This window comes from Calonectris borealis, chromosome 32 (assembly GCF_964195595.1).
Source record: "Calonectris borealis chromosome 32, bCalBor7.hap1.2, whole genome shotgun sequence".
Lineage (NCBI taxonomy): Eukaryota > Metazoa > Chordata > Aves > Procellariiformes > Procellariidae > Calonectris > Calonectris borealis.
In genome coordinates this window covers 991,604-1,005,795 of record NC_134343.1, presented here as the reverse complement: position 1 = coordinate 1,005,795, position 14,192 = coordinate 991,604, and the positions used below count along the sequence as shown (strand labels likewise).

Genomic DNA, 14,192 nt, shown 5'->3' with positions numbered 1-14,192 from the left:
TGCGGCGACGCCGATTGGCCGGGAGGCGGGGGCGGGGCAAAGGCGCGGGGCGGGCCGAAGGTTCCAGAAGCGGCGGCGGCGGCGGCGGCGGCGGGGCCGCACCATGAAGGCGGCGGCGGAGCCCGGGGCCGGGCTGGGGCCGGTGCTCGGGGCGGGCTCCGTGTCGCTGGCGGTGAGCAGCAGCCTGAACGCCTTCCGCGCCCACAAGCGCTACGGCACCGGCCTCACCATCGCCGAGTTCAAGGTACCGGGACCGGGATCCGCCTCGTCCTCCTCCCGCTCACGGGCCGGGACCCTCCTCCCCCTCACAGGCCCTGCCTCGGCCGGGACCCTCCTCCTCCTCCTTCCCCTCAGGGGGACCGGGCGCGGCCCCTTCTCCTCACGGGGATCCAGGCCCCACCGGGTCCGTCCTCCTCCTCACCGCGGCCCGGGACCCCCCCCCTCACCGGGGAGCCACACCGGGACCCTCCCCCCCCCTCACCGGGGAGCCCCACCGGGACCCGCCCTCCTCCTCACTGGTGCCTGGACCCCCCTCCTTCTCCTTGGGGCCCGAGACCCCCCCTTCTCACGGGGGACCCACCCCCCGCCCCATCGGCGCCCGGGACCCCTCCACCTTACGGGGGAGCCCCCTCGGGACCCCTCTCTCCTCCTTCTCCTCACCGGGGTCTGGGCCCCACCGGGACCCCCCCCCCCTCGCCCTTCCTGCTGCTCACCGGGTCCCGGCCGCCCCCCTCCCCCTCACCAGAGGAGCCCCATCGGGACCCTCCTCCTCCTCACCGGTGCCTGGAACCGCCCCCCCTTCCCCTCCTCATCGGGACCCGAGACCCCCCCCACCCCCGGGGTCTGAGCCCCCCCTGCCCCCCCCCCCCCCTCGTCGTCCTCACCGGGGTCTGGGCCCCCCCGGGCCCCCCTCCTCCTCGTCGTCCTCACCGGGGTCTGGGCCCCCCCGGGCCCCCCTCCTCCTCACCGGCACCGGGTCAAAACCCCTCCTACAGCAGGATCAGGGCCAGATCCCACCACCAACCACCCCCCCTTCTTTGTTGTCCCCCCCTCCCAGTGCAAACTGGAGCTGGTGGTGGGCAGCCCAGCCTCCTGCATGGACCTGGAGCTGTACAGCGCCGAGGAGGAGCTACTGGGGCGCCTGGACTGCGACGAGGCCCTGCTGGGCTCCTACCCCGTGGCCGACGGCTGCCGCGTGCACGTGGGTCCCATCTCCCCCAACCCCCCCATTTCCCCGCTTTTCACCCCAAAAATTGCACCCTGAAACCGCCCCGCTGCACCCCATTTCCCTACATCTCGTCCCGCTGGGTGTTGCTTGCACCCCCTTTCGCACCCCAAACCGGGCTCCGTATCCCTGCTGGTGCTAGCGCACCCCCTTTTTCCCCCTTTTTCACCCCAAAATGGGGCCCTCCCCCCCCGCGATACCTCCCCGGGGAGCCCCCCCACAGTAACGGGGTGCCGCAGGTGATCGACCGGAGCGGGGCGCGCATCGGGGAGTACGAGGACGTCTCGCAGGTGGAGAAGTACGAGATGGCCGAGAGCGACTACGAGAAGCGACCAGGTGACGCCGATGTCCCCGCGGGCCACCTCCCCCTCCCTGGGGACGTCCCCTCTGTCTGTGGGTCCCCGCCACGCGCCCCGGCCCCCCGGTGTCAGCTCCACGGCCCTGAGGGGCGTCCCCACCCCGTGTCCCCCGCGGTGGCACTTGCCCTCTCCCCACTGTGTCACTGTCCCGGTTGAGGTGACAATCCCCTGTCCCCCACGGTGACACCCTCCCTGTCCCCACTGTGTCACTGTCCCCCCAGTTGAGGTGACAATCCCCTGTCCCCCGTGGTGGCACTCTCCCTGTCCCCACTGTGTCACCACCCCCTTGGTTGAGGTGACAATCCCCTGTCCCCCACGGTGTCACCACCCCCCTGGTTGAGGTGACAATCCCCTATCCCCCATGGTGACACCTTCCCCGTTCCCATTGTGTCACTGTCCTGGTTGAGGTGACAATCCCCTGTCCCCCCATGGTGACACCCTCTCCGTTTCCACTGTGTCACTGTGCCGGTTGAGGTGACAATCCCCTGTCCCCCACGGTGACACTCTCCTTGTCCCCACTGTGTCACCATCCCCCTGGTTGAAGTGACAATACCCTGTCCCCCATACTCTCCTTGTCCCCACGGTGTCACCACCCCCCTGGTTGAGGTGACAATCGCCTGTGCCCCATGGTGGCACTCTCCCTGTCACCACCCCCTTGGTCGAGGTGACAATCCCCTGTCCCCCACGGTGGCACTCTCCCTGTCCCCACTGTGTCACTGTCCCGTTGAGGTGACAATCCCCTGTGGTGGCACCCTCCCTGTCCCCACTGTGTCACCGTCCCCCCAGTTGTGACAATCCCCTGTCCCCCACAGTGGCACTCTCCCTGTCCCCACTCTGTCACCATCCCCGTTAAGGTGACAATCCCCTGTCCCCCATGGTGGCACTTGCCCTGTCCCCGCTCTGTCACCATCCCAGTTAAGGTGACAATCCCCTATCCCCTGCGGTGACGTTCACCCTGTCCCCACTCTGTCACTGTCCCGTTAAGGTGACAATCCCCTGTCCCTCATGGTGACACTGCCACCATCCCTGCCATGTCACCCCCCCCCCCCCCCCCCCGAGGAGATGTCCCCCGTCCCCGCTGCGTCACCGACTGTCGGGGACCTCCGCCACGCGCCGGGGGCTCCGCCGTCCCCGCGGTGCCACCCGCGTCCCCGTGTCCCCGCAGAGTCCCTGCGCTCCTTCCTGCGCCAGCGGAACTGGGGACGTTACGACGTGGAGGGGACGCGGCGCCGGGAGGCCGAGGAGCAGCAGCGCCGGGCGCAGGAGGCGGCGCTGGCGGCCGCCCTCCCCCTTGGCGCCCGCTGCCAAGTCCGGGTGCCGGGACAGCCCTGCAAAAGGGCCACCATCATGTACGTGGGTACGTGTCCCCAAATGTCCCCAAACCCCCCCCGCCTTGTCCCCAAACCCCCCCCCAAGGCACTGACCCCTCCCTCCCCGCAGGCCAGACCGACTTCAAGCCGGGATACTGGGTGGGCGTCCGCTACGACGAGCCGCTGGGCAAGCATGACGGCAGGTAGGGTCCCCAAAGTGTCCCCAAATGTCCCCAAGCTGTCCCCTCTTTTGGAGTGGGGGGGGTGTGTCTTTGAGCCCCCCCCCCCCAAGCGCTTTTTTTGTGCTCCCCCCAGCGTTGGCGGCCGCCGGTATTTCGAGTGCCAGCCCAAGTACGGCGCCTTCGTCAAGCCCCAGAGCGTCACCCCCGGGGACTTCCCCGAGGAGGACGATGGCCTCGAGGACGAGCTGTGAGGGGACACCGGGGGGGGGGGGACAGACACCGGGGGGGTGGGGCACACACACACACCGGGGGGGGACACAACACACACATGGGGCGAGGGGGGGGGGGCATGGGGGAGAACACAGCCTCAAATCGCTGGTTTTGCCCTTATTTTGGGGTGCCCCCCGCCTCTGTCCCCCCCCTCCCCCGCTTCTCCCCCCGCTTCACCCCAAAGTGCCCCAAAATCCCCCCCCGACCCCCCCCCGCTGGGCGTTGCCCTCCTGGTGGGGGCGGGGTTCTCCCCGCCGGTCACGCCCCCCTCGGCTGGGGGGCGTGGTGTGTTGTGCGCTGCAGCCAATTGAGGGGGCGGGGCTCTCCTTGCCGGCCACGCCTCCTCTCTGCTGGAGGGGGGGGCGTGGTGTGTTCGCTGCAACACTGGATGGGGCGGGGCTCTCATCGCTGGCCACGCCCCTCGTCGCTGGACGGGGCGTGGTGTATACCTTGCAGCCAATAGCTGGGGGCGCGGCTTTCCTTGTCGCCACGCCCCCTCTCCGCTGGGCGTGGCGTGTTGTGCGCTGCAGCCGAAGTGCGGGGGCGAGGCTCTTCTCGGCGGCCACGCCCCCTCAGCGCTGGAAAGGAGGCGGGCTGTGTTTGTGCTGCAGCCAATTGGCGGGCGCGCTGAGGAGGAGGCGGGGCCAGGAGGCGGTGCCGGAAGCAGCGGCCGGGCGGGTGAGTGGGGCCGGGGCGACCCGACAATAACAAACCCCTCCCCCCCGGTGCGACCCTACAATAACAAACCCCTGCCCCCCGGTGCCGCCCCTCCCGCTAACGAAGCGCCGTTTCCTCCCGACCCCGGAGCCGCCGCCAGCGCTGTCCCCCCGCACCCCGACCCCGGGGGGGGCACCGGCGGGTCGGCCCCGCCTCATAAAGTGGCGTTTTAAGGTGAAAAACGGTGTTTTGGCCATTTTTGTGCGGGGGGAGGAGGGGCGGGGCGGGGCAGTTTTGGGGTGAATCGGGGGGGTTCCGGGTTAGCGGGACCGGCCCGTTCTTCCCGACATGCCCCGCGCGTAGCCAATACGGACGCTTCTTCAGTTGCGGTGGGGGCGGGACACGGCGCGCTGGCCTATCGCTGCGTGCGCCATCCCCCGCGCGGGGCGGGGCGGCGGCGACGGACGCGCGGTTCCGCCAATAGGCGCGTCGGGCTGCAGTGAGGGGCGGCAGCGGCGGCGCCGGGAAGGAGGCGGCGGGGAGGCGGGAAGGGGGCCGGGGCCGCCATGGGCTGGTGGGGCGGCGCGGGGCGGGCGGCGGCGGCGGCGGCGCTGCGGAGGCTGCGGGGGGCGGCGGGGCGGCCGCGGGGGCCTCGGTACAGCCTGGGCCGGGCCCCGCCGCCGCCGCCCGCCGCCTCCGACCTGGAGCGGGCGGACGCCTGGCTGCTGCGGAAAGCGCTGGAGGGCGGTGAGGGGCGGGGCCGGGGGCGGGGCGAGCGCTGGGGTGGGCGGGGTGAGGGAGGTGGGGCGGGGCTTGAGGGAGGGCCGGGGGCGGGGGGGGGTCCCGGGGATCCCCTCCCCCCCGCGCTGACCCTCCCCTCCCCTCCCCCCCCAGGTCTCCTGTCCTGGTTCCGGAACGGGCTCCTGGCCACCGGCGTCGGCGTCATCTCCTACGTCCAGAGCGACACCGGCCGCGATGCTGCCTACGGTGGGGACCGGGGGGGGGAGCACCCACGGGACACACCCACGGGACACACCCACGGGGACACCCACCCACGGGGACACACCCACCCACGGGGACAGCCATCCTAGGAACACACCCACCCACGGGGACACCCACCCACGGGGACACACCCACCCACGGGGACATCCACCCATAGGGACACACCCACCCCCCGAGGACACCCACCCACCCTGGTGACACCCATCTCCCTTGGGGACACCCACCCACCCTGAAAACACGCACCCCTGGGGACACCCACTCACCCACCCAGGGACACCCACACCCCCGGGGACACCTATGCCTGCGGACCCCCACCCACCCAGGGGACCCCCACCCACCCTGGGCACCCACCCTGGGGCCACAGCCGCCCCCAGGGACACCCACCCACCCAGGGGACACCCATTTCCCCCAGGACCCCCACCCTGGTGACAGCCCCCCCCACCCTTATGCCCCCCCCATACCCCCATCACCCTCCCCATCGCCCTCCCCGCACCCCCAAACCAACCAAAATCCCCCAAATCCCCCCCCCACCCCCCCCCCACGTGCCCATTTTGGGGCCATTTCCTCCATTTTTAGGGTCCGTATCCCTTCGGGACTTTCATTTCACCACATTTTGCCGCATTTTTGCCCATTTCTCCTTACAATAACAAAAAACCGCCACTCTTGGGGGGGGGGGGAGGGGCAGGGTGGACCCTCCCCCTCCCCCGCTATTCTAACCGAGCTCTTTTTGGGTTTATTTCTCTTTTTTTTTTGTTTTTTTTTTTTTTTTTTTTTAGGTTTTTTCATTCTGGGGGGGCTCTGCGTCTCCTACGGGGTGGGCTCGTACCTGGTGAACCTGGTGCTGCTGCGGCGCCCCATGATGCTGCCCGCGCCCACCGCCGCCGCCAACGCCGCCGCCGCCGCGCTGCTGGCCCTGCTCTGGCTCTGCGCCCTCTCCCTCTACGTCGGCCGCTTGGAGGTGGAGATCGTCCCCGAGGAGCCCCCCGAAAAGTGACGCTGGGGGGGGGAGCGGGGCGGGGGGGGGGACACACGGACACAATGGGGACCCCCCTCCCCACCGCAGTGATGGGGTGGGAAGATCCCCCCTGGGGGATTGGAAACTGCCTCGGGGGGGGGGGGGTGGGTAAAAACCAACGCGGGGGGGATTAAATCCACCCCTGGGGGGGGTTAAAGCCCCCTAGGAAGATTAATTGCCCCCCCTGGAAGGATTAAACTCACTCGGGGGGTATTAAACCCCCCCCAGGATGATTAAACCCACCCTGGGGGGATTAAAACCCCCCCCAGGACGATTAAACCCACCCTGGGGGGGATTAACCCCCCCCCCCAGGACGATTAAACCCACCCTGGGGGGATTAAACCCCCCCACAGGACGATTAAACCCACCCTGGGGGGGATTAACCCCCCCCCAGGATGATTAAACCCACCCTGGGGGGATTAAAACCCCCCCCAGGACGATTAAACCCACCCTGGGGGGGATTAAGCCCCCCCCAGGACGATTAAACCCACCCTAGGGGGATTAAACCCCCCCCCAGGACGATTAAACCCACCCTGGGGGGATTAACCCCTCCCCCAGGACGATTAAACCCACCCTGGAGGGGATTAAACCCCCCCCAGGACAATTAAACCCACTCTGGGGGGGGATTAAACCTCCCCCAGGATGATTAAACCCACCCTGGGGGGGGATTAAACCCCCCCCCAGGACGATTAAACCCACCCTGGGGGGATTAACCCCCCCCCAGGATGATTAAACCCACCCTGGGGGGATTAACCCCCCCCCAGGATGATTAAACCCACCCTGGGGGGGGATTAAACCCCCCCCAGGACGATTAAACCCACCCTGGGGGGGGATTAAACCCCCCCCCAGAACGATTAAACCCACCCTGGGGGGATTAAACCCCCCCCCAGGACGATTAAACCCACCCTGGGGGGATTAACCCCCCCCCAGGACGATTAAACCCACCCTGGGGGGGATTAACCCCCCTCCAGAACGATTAAACCCACCCTGGGGGGATTAAACCCCCCCCCAGGACGATTAAACCCACCCTGGGGGGGGATTAACCCCCCTCCAGAATGATTAAACCCACCCTGGGGGGGGATTAAACCCCCCCCCAGGACGATTAAACCCACCCTGGGGGGGATTAAACCCCCCCCAGGACGATTAAACCCACCCTGGGGGGATTAAACCCCCCCCAGGACGATTAAACCCACCCTGGGGGGATTAAACCCCCCCCCAGGACGATTAAACCCACCCTGGGGGGGATTAAACCCCCCCCCAGGACGATTAAACCCACCCTCGGGGGATTAAACCCCCCCCCAGGACGATTAAATCCACCCTGGGGGGGGATTAACCCCCCTCCAGAATGATTAAACCCACCCTGGGGGGGAATAAACCCCCCCCCAGGACAATTAAACCCACCCTGGGGGGGGATTAAACCCCCCCCAGGATGATTAAACCCACCCTGGGGGGGGATTAAACCCCCCCCCAGGACGATTAAACCCACCCTGGGGGGGATTAAACCCCCCCCCGGACGATTAAACCCACCCTGGGGGGATTAAACCCCCCCCCAGGACGATTAAACCCACCCTGGGGGGGATTAAACCCCCCCCCAGGACGATTAAACCCACCCTCGGGGGATTAAACCCCCCCCCAGGACGATTAAACCCACTCTGGGGGGGGTTTAAACCTCCCCCAGGATGATTAAACCCACCCTGCGGGGATTAAACCCCCTCCCAGGACGATTAAACCCACCCTGGGGGTATTAACCCCCCCCCAGGATGATTAAACCCACCCTGGGGGGATTAACCCCCCCCCCAGGATGATTAAACCCACCCTGGGGGGATTAAACCCCCCCCAGGACGATTAAACCCACCCTGGAGGGGATTAAACCCCCCCCCCCGGACGATTAAACCCACCCTGGGGGGATTAACTCCCCCCCCCCGGACGATTAAACCCCCCCATGAGGATTAAAATCCCCCTGGGAGGATTAAACCCCCCCCAGGAGGATTAAACCCACCCCAGAGGGGATTAAACCCCCCCCAGAGGGGATTAAAAGCCCTCTGGGAGGATTAATCTCCGCCCCCGAAGGATTAAACCCATCCCAGGGGGGATTACCCCCCCCCCAGGAGGATTAAACCCCCCCGGGATGATTACCCCCCCCCCCCCCGAAAGATTAAAACCATCCTGGGAGGGTTAAACCCCTCCCCAGGAGGATTAAAACTCCCCTGCGAGGATTAATCTCCCCTCCAGATGGATTAAACCCACCCTGGGGGGAGATTAAACCCCCCCCCAGGAGGATTAAAAGCCCCCTGGGAGAATTAAACCCCCCCCCCCGGGAAGATTAAACCCCCGCCTGGGAGGATTAAGCCCCTCCAGTCGGATTAAAACCCCCCGGGAGGATTAAACCCCCCCCCCAGGGGATTAACCCCCCCCGGCAGGATTAAAACTACCCCCGGGAAGATTAAACCCCCCCCCCCAAGGAGGATTAAACCCCCCCAGGAAGATTAACCCCCCCCCGGGGGATCGGAAACACCCTGGGGGGTGGATTAAAAAATCCAATTAAAGCCCCCCCCCCCGATCAGGATTGCTCCCGCACCCCCCCCTCCCCCCAGACGCTGTTTTTCTGCAAAACCCCCCAGTTTTGGCTGCTTTGTATTTATTCACTCGCCCCTGAGGGGGGGGGCGGGGGGGGGTCAGCACCCTCCCGGGGCGTTTGCTGCACCCGCCGCGTTGGCACCCTCATTCCTGCTGCGAAAAACGGGAGTTTTGGGCAAAACCCCCGCGCCGCTCCGGGGTTTTTACTTAAAAAAAAAAAAAAATGAGGGTTTTTGTGGGGTTTTTTTTTGGTTTTTTTGGGGCGCCGTGCCAGAAACGAGCGTTTTCGGCCCCAATTTTTGCAGCCCCCGCGGGGAAACGGGGCTGGGAAATAAAAAAAGGTGGAAAAAAGCCCCGATTTGTCCCCGATTCGTTCGCGGGAGCCCCAGAAAAAGGGGACCCCCCCCGTCCCCCCCCCCCAGTTCGCAGCCGATTTGCCCAAATTCCTGCCGATTAACCTGAAATTGGGTTTGCCCAGTTTGCAAAGGTCTGATCTGCCGCCGGTTCCCAGTTTGCAGGTTCTTCCCAGGCTGCAAAAGCCAGTTTGCAACTGGTTCCCAATCTGCAGTTCCCAGTTTGGTACCATTCCCAGTTTGCAACTGGTTCCCACTTTGCAGTTCCCAGTTTGGTACCATTCCCAGTTTGCAACTGGTTCCCACTTTGCAGTTCCCAGTTTGGTACCCATTCCCAGTTTGCAACTGGTTCCCAGTTTGCAGTGCCCGGTTCCCAGTTTGCAGTGCCCGGTTCCCAGTTCTCCACTGGTTCCCAGTCTGCAAAGGCCAGTGCTGTCCTGCATCCCCAATTCCCAGTCTGCAGCTGGCTCCCAGTCCGTGAAGCCCACTTTGCAACTGGTTTCCAGTTTGCAGTGCCCAGTTTGCTACCTGTTCCCAGTTTGCAACTGGTTCCCAGTCTATAAAGCCCAGTTTGCAACTGGTTTGCAACTGGTTCCCAGTTTGCTACGTGTTCCCAGTTTGCAACTGGTTCCCAATCTGCAGTTCCCAGTTTGCTAGCTGTTCCCAGTTTGCAGTTCCCAGTTTGCAACTGGTTCCCAGTTTGCAGTGCCCGGTTCCCAGTTTGCAGTGCCCGGTTCCCAGTTTGCAGTGCCCGTTCCCAGTTCTCCAGTGGTTCCCAGTTTGCAAAGGCCAGTGCTGTCCTGCATCCCCAGTTCCCAGTCTGCAGCTGGCTCCCAGTCCGTGAAGCCCACTTTGCAACTGGTTTCCAGTTTGCAGTGCCCAGTTTGCTACCTGTTCCCAGTTAGCAACTGGTTCCCAGTCTATGAAGCCCAGTTTGCAACTGGTTTGCAACTGGTTCCTGGTTTGCAACTGGTTCCCAGTTTGCTACCTGTTCCCAGTTTGCAACTGGTTCCCAATCTGCAGTTCCCAGTTTGCTAGCTGTTCCCAGTTTGCAGTTCCCAGTTTGCAACTGGTTCCCAGTTTGCAGTGCCCGGTTCCCAGTTTGCAGTGCCCGGTTCCCAGTTTGCTGCCCGTTCCCAGTTCGCCAGTGGTTCCCAGTTTGCAAAGGCCAGTGCTGTCCTGCATCCCCAGTTCCCAGTCTGCAGCTGGCTCCCAGTCCGTGAAGCCCAGTTTGCAACCGGTTTCCAGTTTGCAGTGCCCAGTTTCCTACCCATTCCTAGTTTGCAACTGGTTCCCAGTCCGTGAAGCCCACTTTGCAACTGGTTTCCAGTTTGCAGTGCCCAGTTTGCTACCTGTTCCCAGTTTGCAACTGGTTCCCAGTCTATGAAGCCCAGTTTGCAACTGGTTCCCAGTTTGCAGTGCCCAGTTCCCAGTTTGCAGTGCCCGGTTCCCAGTTTGCAGTGCCCGGTTCCCAGTTCTCCAGTGGTTCCCAGTTTGCAAAGGCCAGTGCTGTCCTGCATCCCCAATTCCCAGTCTGCAGCTGGCTCCCAGTCCGTGAAGCCCACTTTGCAACTGGTTTCCAGTTTGCAGTGCCCAGTTTGCTACCTGTTCCCAGTTAGCAATTGGTTCCCAGTCTATGAAGCCCAGTTTGCAACTGGTTTGCAACTGGTTTCCAGTTTGCAACTGGTTCCCAGTTTGCTACCTGTTCCCAGTTTGCAACTGGTTCCCAATCTGCAGTTCCCAGTTTGCTAGCTGTTCCCAGTTTGCAGTTCCCAGTTTGGTACCATTCCCAGTTTGCAACTGGTTCCCAGTTTGCAGTGCCCGGTTCCCAGTTTGCAGTGTCAAGTTCCCAGTTTGCTGCCCGTTCCCAGTTTGCCACTGGTTCCCAGTTTGCAAAGGCCAGTGCTGTCCTGCATCCCCAGTTCCCAGTCTGCAGCTGGCTCCCAGTCCGTGAAGCCCACTTTGCAACTGGTTTCCAGTTTGCAGTGCCCAGTTTGCTACCTGTTCCCAGTTTGCAACTGGTTCCCAGTCTATAAAGCCCAGTTTGCAACTGGTTTGCAAGTTCCCAGTTTGCTTCCTGTTCCCAGTTTGCAACTGGTTCCCAATCTGCAGTTCCCAGTTTGCTAGCTGTTCCCAGTTTGCAGTTCCCAGTTTAGTACCCATTCCCAGTTTGCAACTGGTTCCCAGTTTGCAGTGCCCGGTTCCCAGTTTGCTGCCCGTTCCCAGTTTGCCACTGGTTCCCAGTTTGCAAAGGCCAGTGCTGTCCTGCATCCCCAATTCCCAGTCTGCAGCTGGCTCCCAGTCCGTGAAGCCCAGTTTGCAACCGGTTTCCAGTTTGCAGTGCCCACTTTGCTACCCGTTCCCAGTTTGCAGCTGGTTCCCAGTCTGCAGTTCCCAGTTTGCTAGCTGTTCCCAGTTTGCAACTGCTTCCCGGTCTGCAGTTCCCAGTTTGCAACTGGTTCCCAGTTTGCAGTGCCCAGTTCCCAGTTTGCAGCTGGTTCCCGGTCGGGGAAGCCCAGTTTGCAACTGGTTTCCATTTTCCAGTGCCCAGTTTGCTACCTATTCCCAGTTTGCAACTGGCTTCCAGTCTGCAGTTCCCAGTATGCTACCCGTTCCCAGTTTGCAACTGGTTCCCAGTTTGCAGTTCCCAGTTTGGTACCCATTTCCAGTTTGCAGCTGGTTCCCAGTCTGCAGTTCCCAGTTTGCTACCTGTTCCCAGTTTGCAGTGTCCAGTTCCCAGTTTGCAGCTGCTTCCCAGTCCATGAAGTCCAGTTTGCAACTGGTTTCCAGTTTGCAGTGCCCACTTTGCTACCCGTTGTCAGTTTGCAACTGGTTCCCAGTCCGTGAAGCCCAGTTTGCCACTGGTTTGCAACTGGTTCCCAGTTTGCTACCTGTATCCAGTTTGCAGCTCCCAGTTTGCAGTTCCCAGTTTGCTACTGGTTCCCAATTTGCTACTGATTTCCAGTTTGCAACTGGTTCCCAGTCCGTGAAGCCCACTTTGCCACTGGTTTGCAACTGGTTCCCAGTTTGCTCCCTATTCCCAGTTTGCAGTTCCCAGTTTGCAGTTCCCAGTTTGTTACCCATTCCCAGTTTGCAACTGGTTCCCTGTCTGCAGTTCCCAGTTTGCTACCCATTTCCAGTTTGCACTGGTTTCCAGTTTGGAGTACCCAGTTCCCACTTTGCAACTGGTTCCCTCTCCGCAACGCCCAGCTTGCAACTGGTTTGCAACTGGTTTCCCCGCTTTATAAAGCCCAGTTTGCAACTGCTTCCCAGTTTGCAGTTCCCAGTTTGCTACCTGTTCCCACTTTGCAACTGGTTCCCAGTCCGTGAAGCCCAATTTGCAACTGGTTTGCAACTGGTTCCCAGTTTGCTACCTGTTCCCAGTTTGCAGTTCCCAGTTTGCTACCCGTTCCCAGTTTGCAACTGGTTCCCAGTCTGCAACTGGTTCCCAGTCTGCAGTTCCCAGTTTGCTACCTGTTCCCAGTTTGCAACTGGTTCCCAGTCTGCAGTTCCCAGTTTGCTACTCATTCCCAGTTTGCAGCGCCCAGTTTGCCACCAATTCCCAGTTTGCAACTGGTTCCCAGTCTGCAGTTCCCAGTTTGCTACCTGTTCCCAGTTTGCAGCTGGTTCCCAGTCTGCAGTTCCCAGTTTCTTACCTGTTCCCAGTTTGCAACTGGTTTCCAGTTTGCAGTTCCCAGTTTGCTACCCATTCCCAGTTTGCAGCTGGTTCCCAGTCCACGATGGCCAGCTTGCAACTGGTTTGCAACTGGTTCCCAGTCTGCAGTTCCCAGTTTGCTACCTGTTCCCAGTTTGCAACTGGTTCCCAGTCTGCAGTTCCCAGTTTGCTATCCATTCCCAGTTTGCAGCGCCCAGTTTGCCACCAATTCCCAGTTTGCAACTGGTTCCCAGTCTGCAGTTCCCAGTTTGCTACCTGTTCCCAGTTTGCAACTGGTTCCCAGTCTGCAGTTCCCAGTTTGCTACCTGTTCCCAGTTTGCAGCGCCCAGTTTGCCACCAATTCCCAGTTTGCAGTTCCCAGTTTGCTACCTGTTCCCAGTTTGCAACTGGTTCCCAGTTTGCAGTACCCAGTTTTTTACCTGTTCCCAGTTTGCAACTGGTTCCCAGTTTGCAGTACCCAGTTTTTCACCTGTTCCCAGTTTGCAACTGGTTCCCAGTTTGCCGCTTCCAGTTTGCAACTGGTTCCCAGTTTGCAGTGTCCAGTTTGCTACCAGTTCCCAGTTTGCAGTGTCCAGTTTGCTACCGGTTCCCAGTTTGCAGCCGGTTCCCAGTTTGCAGTACCCAGTTTTTTACCTGTTCCCAGTTTGCCACCAGTTCCCAGTTTGCCGCTCCCAGTTTGCAGCTGGTTCCCAGTCTGCACCTCCCACTCCGCCCCGGCCCCGGCCCCAGCCCCGCCCCCAAGCACGCGGGACTCCGCCATTCGTCTGCTCATTCGTTGTTTTCCCCCTCCCCGCCCCGCCCCCGCGGGCCCGGGCCCCGCCCTCGCCCCGCCCCCGCCCCGCCCGCCATCTCGCGCCGCGCGCCCCCGCCCTTCCGCAAAACGCCGAAAACCGCCTGAAAAGCCGCAAAAACGGCGCGGGCGGCTCCGGCACCAAAACCCCGCAGGTCCGGTACCGCCCGCGCCCCTCGGGCGGCTCCTTCGCCAGCGGAGACCCCCAAAAAGACCCGAAAATTCTCTTTTTTTGGGGAGGAATCCATAAAAAACGGGGGTTTTTTATGCGCTTGGGTGCGGTTTTTTTAACGTGCGGCCAGAGGGAAAAAAAAAATTCCCGTTTTTTTTTTTTTTTATTAATTAAACAATAATTTACGTCCTGCTTTAAAAATGACTATTTTCGATACGAGGTTTACCCCAAAAGAACAAAAAAAAAAGGGGGGAGGGGGTTTAACCTAACGGGAAAAGCGAAATCCACGGGGGGGGGAATTCCCCAAAATCGGGAGTTCTGACCCAAAACCGCGCCGGGATGCGGCAGGCGGGGGGGGAGGGGGATGCGGGGAAGGAGGAAAATGGTGAAAACGTCGTGTTTTGCCCCATTTTAAGCGGGGGGGGGGGGGGAAGCAGCGACGCGTCCGTCTTCTGGGTCGAGTTTTTTGCCTGATTTTGCCTTTTTTTTTCCCCCAGCGCCAAAAAAAAAATAAAAAAAAATCCCACAAAGGCCCCTCTGGCCGTGCCGAAAGGCACCAAAACCGCGGTTTTTAACGGCAAAAAAATCCCTCCCCGGGCGAGAA

General features: G+C 62.0%; 2 protein-coding genes across 2 annotated transcripts; both read left to right on the top strand.

Moving 5' to 3' along the window:
• The first annotated feature begins 45 nt into the window (after window positions 1-45).
• TBCB (tubulin folding cofactor B) lies at window positions 46-3,482 on the top strand. The gene is made up of 6 exons (XM_075134532.1): window positions 46-244; window positions 1,058-1,201; window positions 1,465-1,561; window positions 2,750-2,941; window positions 3,025-3,097; window positions 3,210-3,482. Exons 1-6 carry the CDS (start codon window positions 104-106, stop codon window positions 3,325-3,327), a joined length of 765 nt encoding a protein of 254 aa, XP_074990633.1. The 5' UTR covers window positions 46-103; the 3' UTR covers window positions 3,328-3,482.
• Window positions 3,483-4,569: 1,087 nt separating this feature from the next.
• TMEM160 (transmembrane protein 160) lies at window positions 4,570-6,039 on the top strand. The gene is made up of 3 exons (XM_075134349.1): window positions 4,570-4,750; window positions 4,898-4,990; window positions 5,782-6,039. Exons 1-3 carry the CDS (start codon window positions 4,570-4,572, stop codon window positions 5,997-5,999), a joined length of 492 nt encoding a protein of 163 aa, XP_074990450.1. The 3' UTR covers window positions 6,000-6,039.
• The last annotated feature ends 8,153 nt before the right edge of the window (window positions 6,040-14,192 follow it).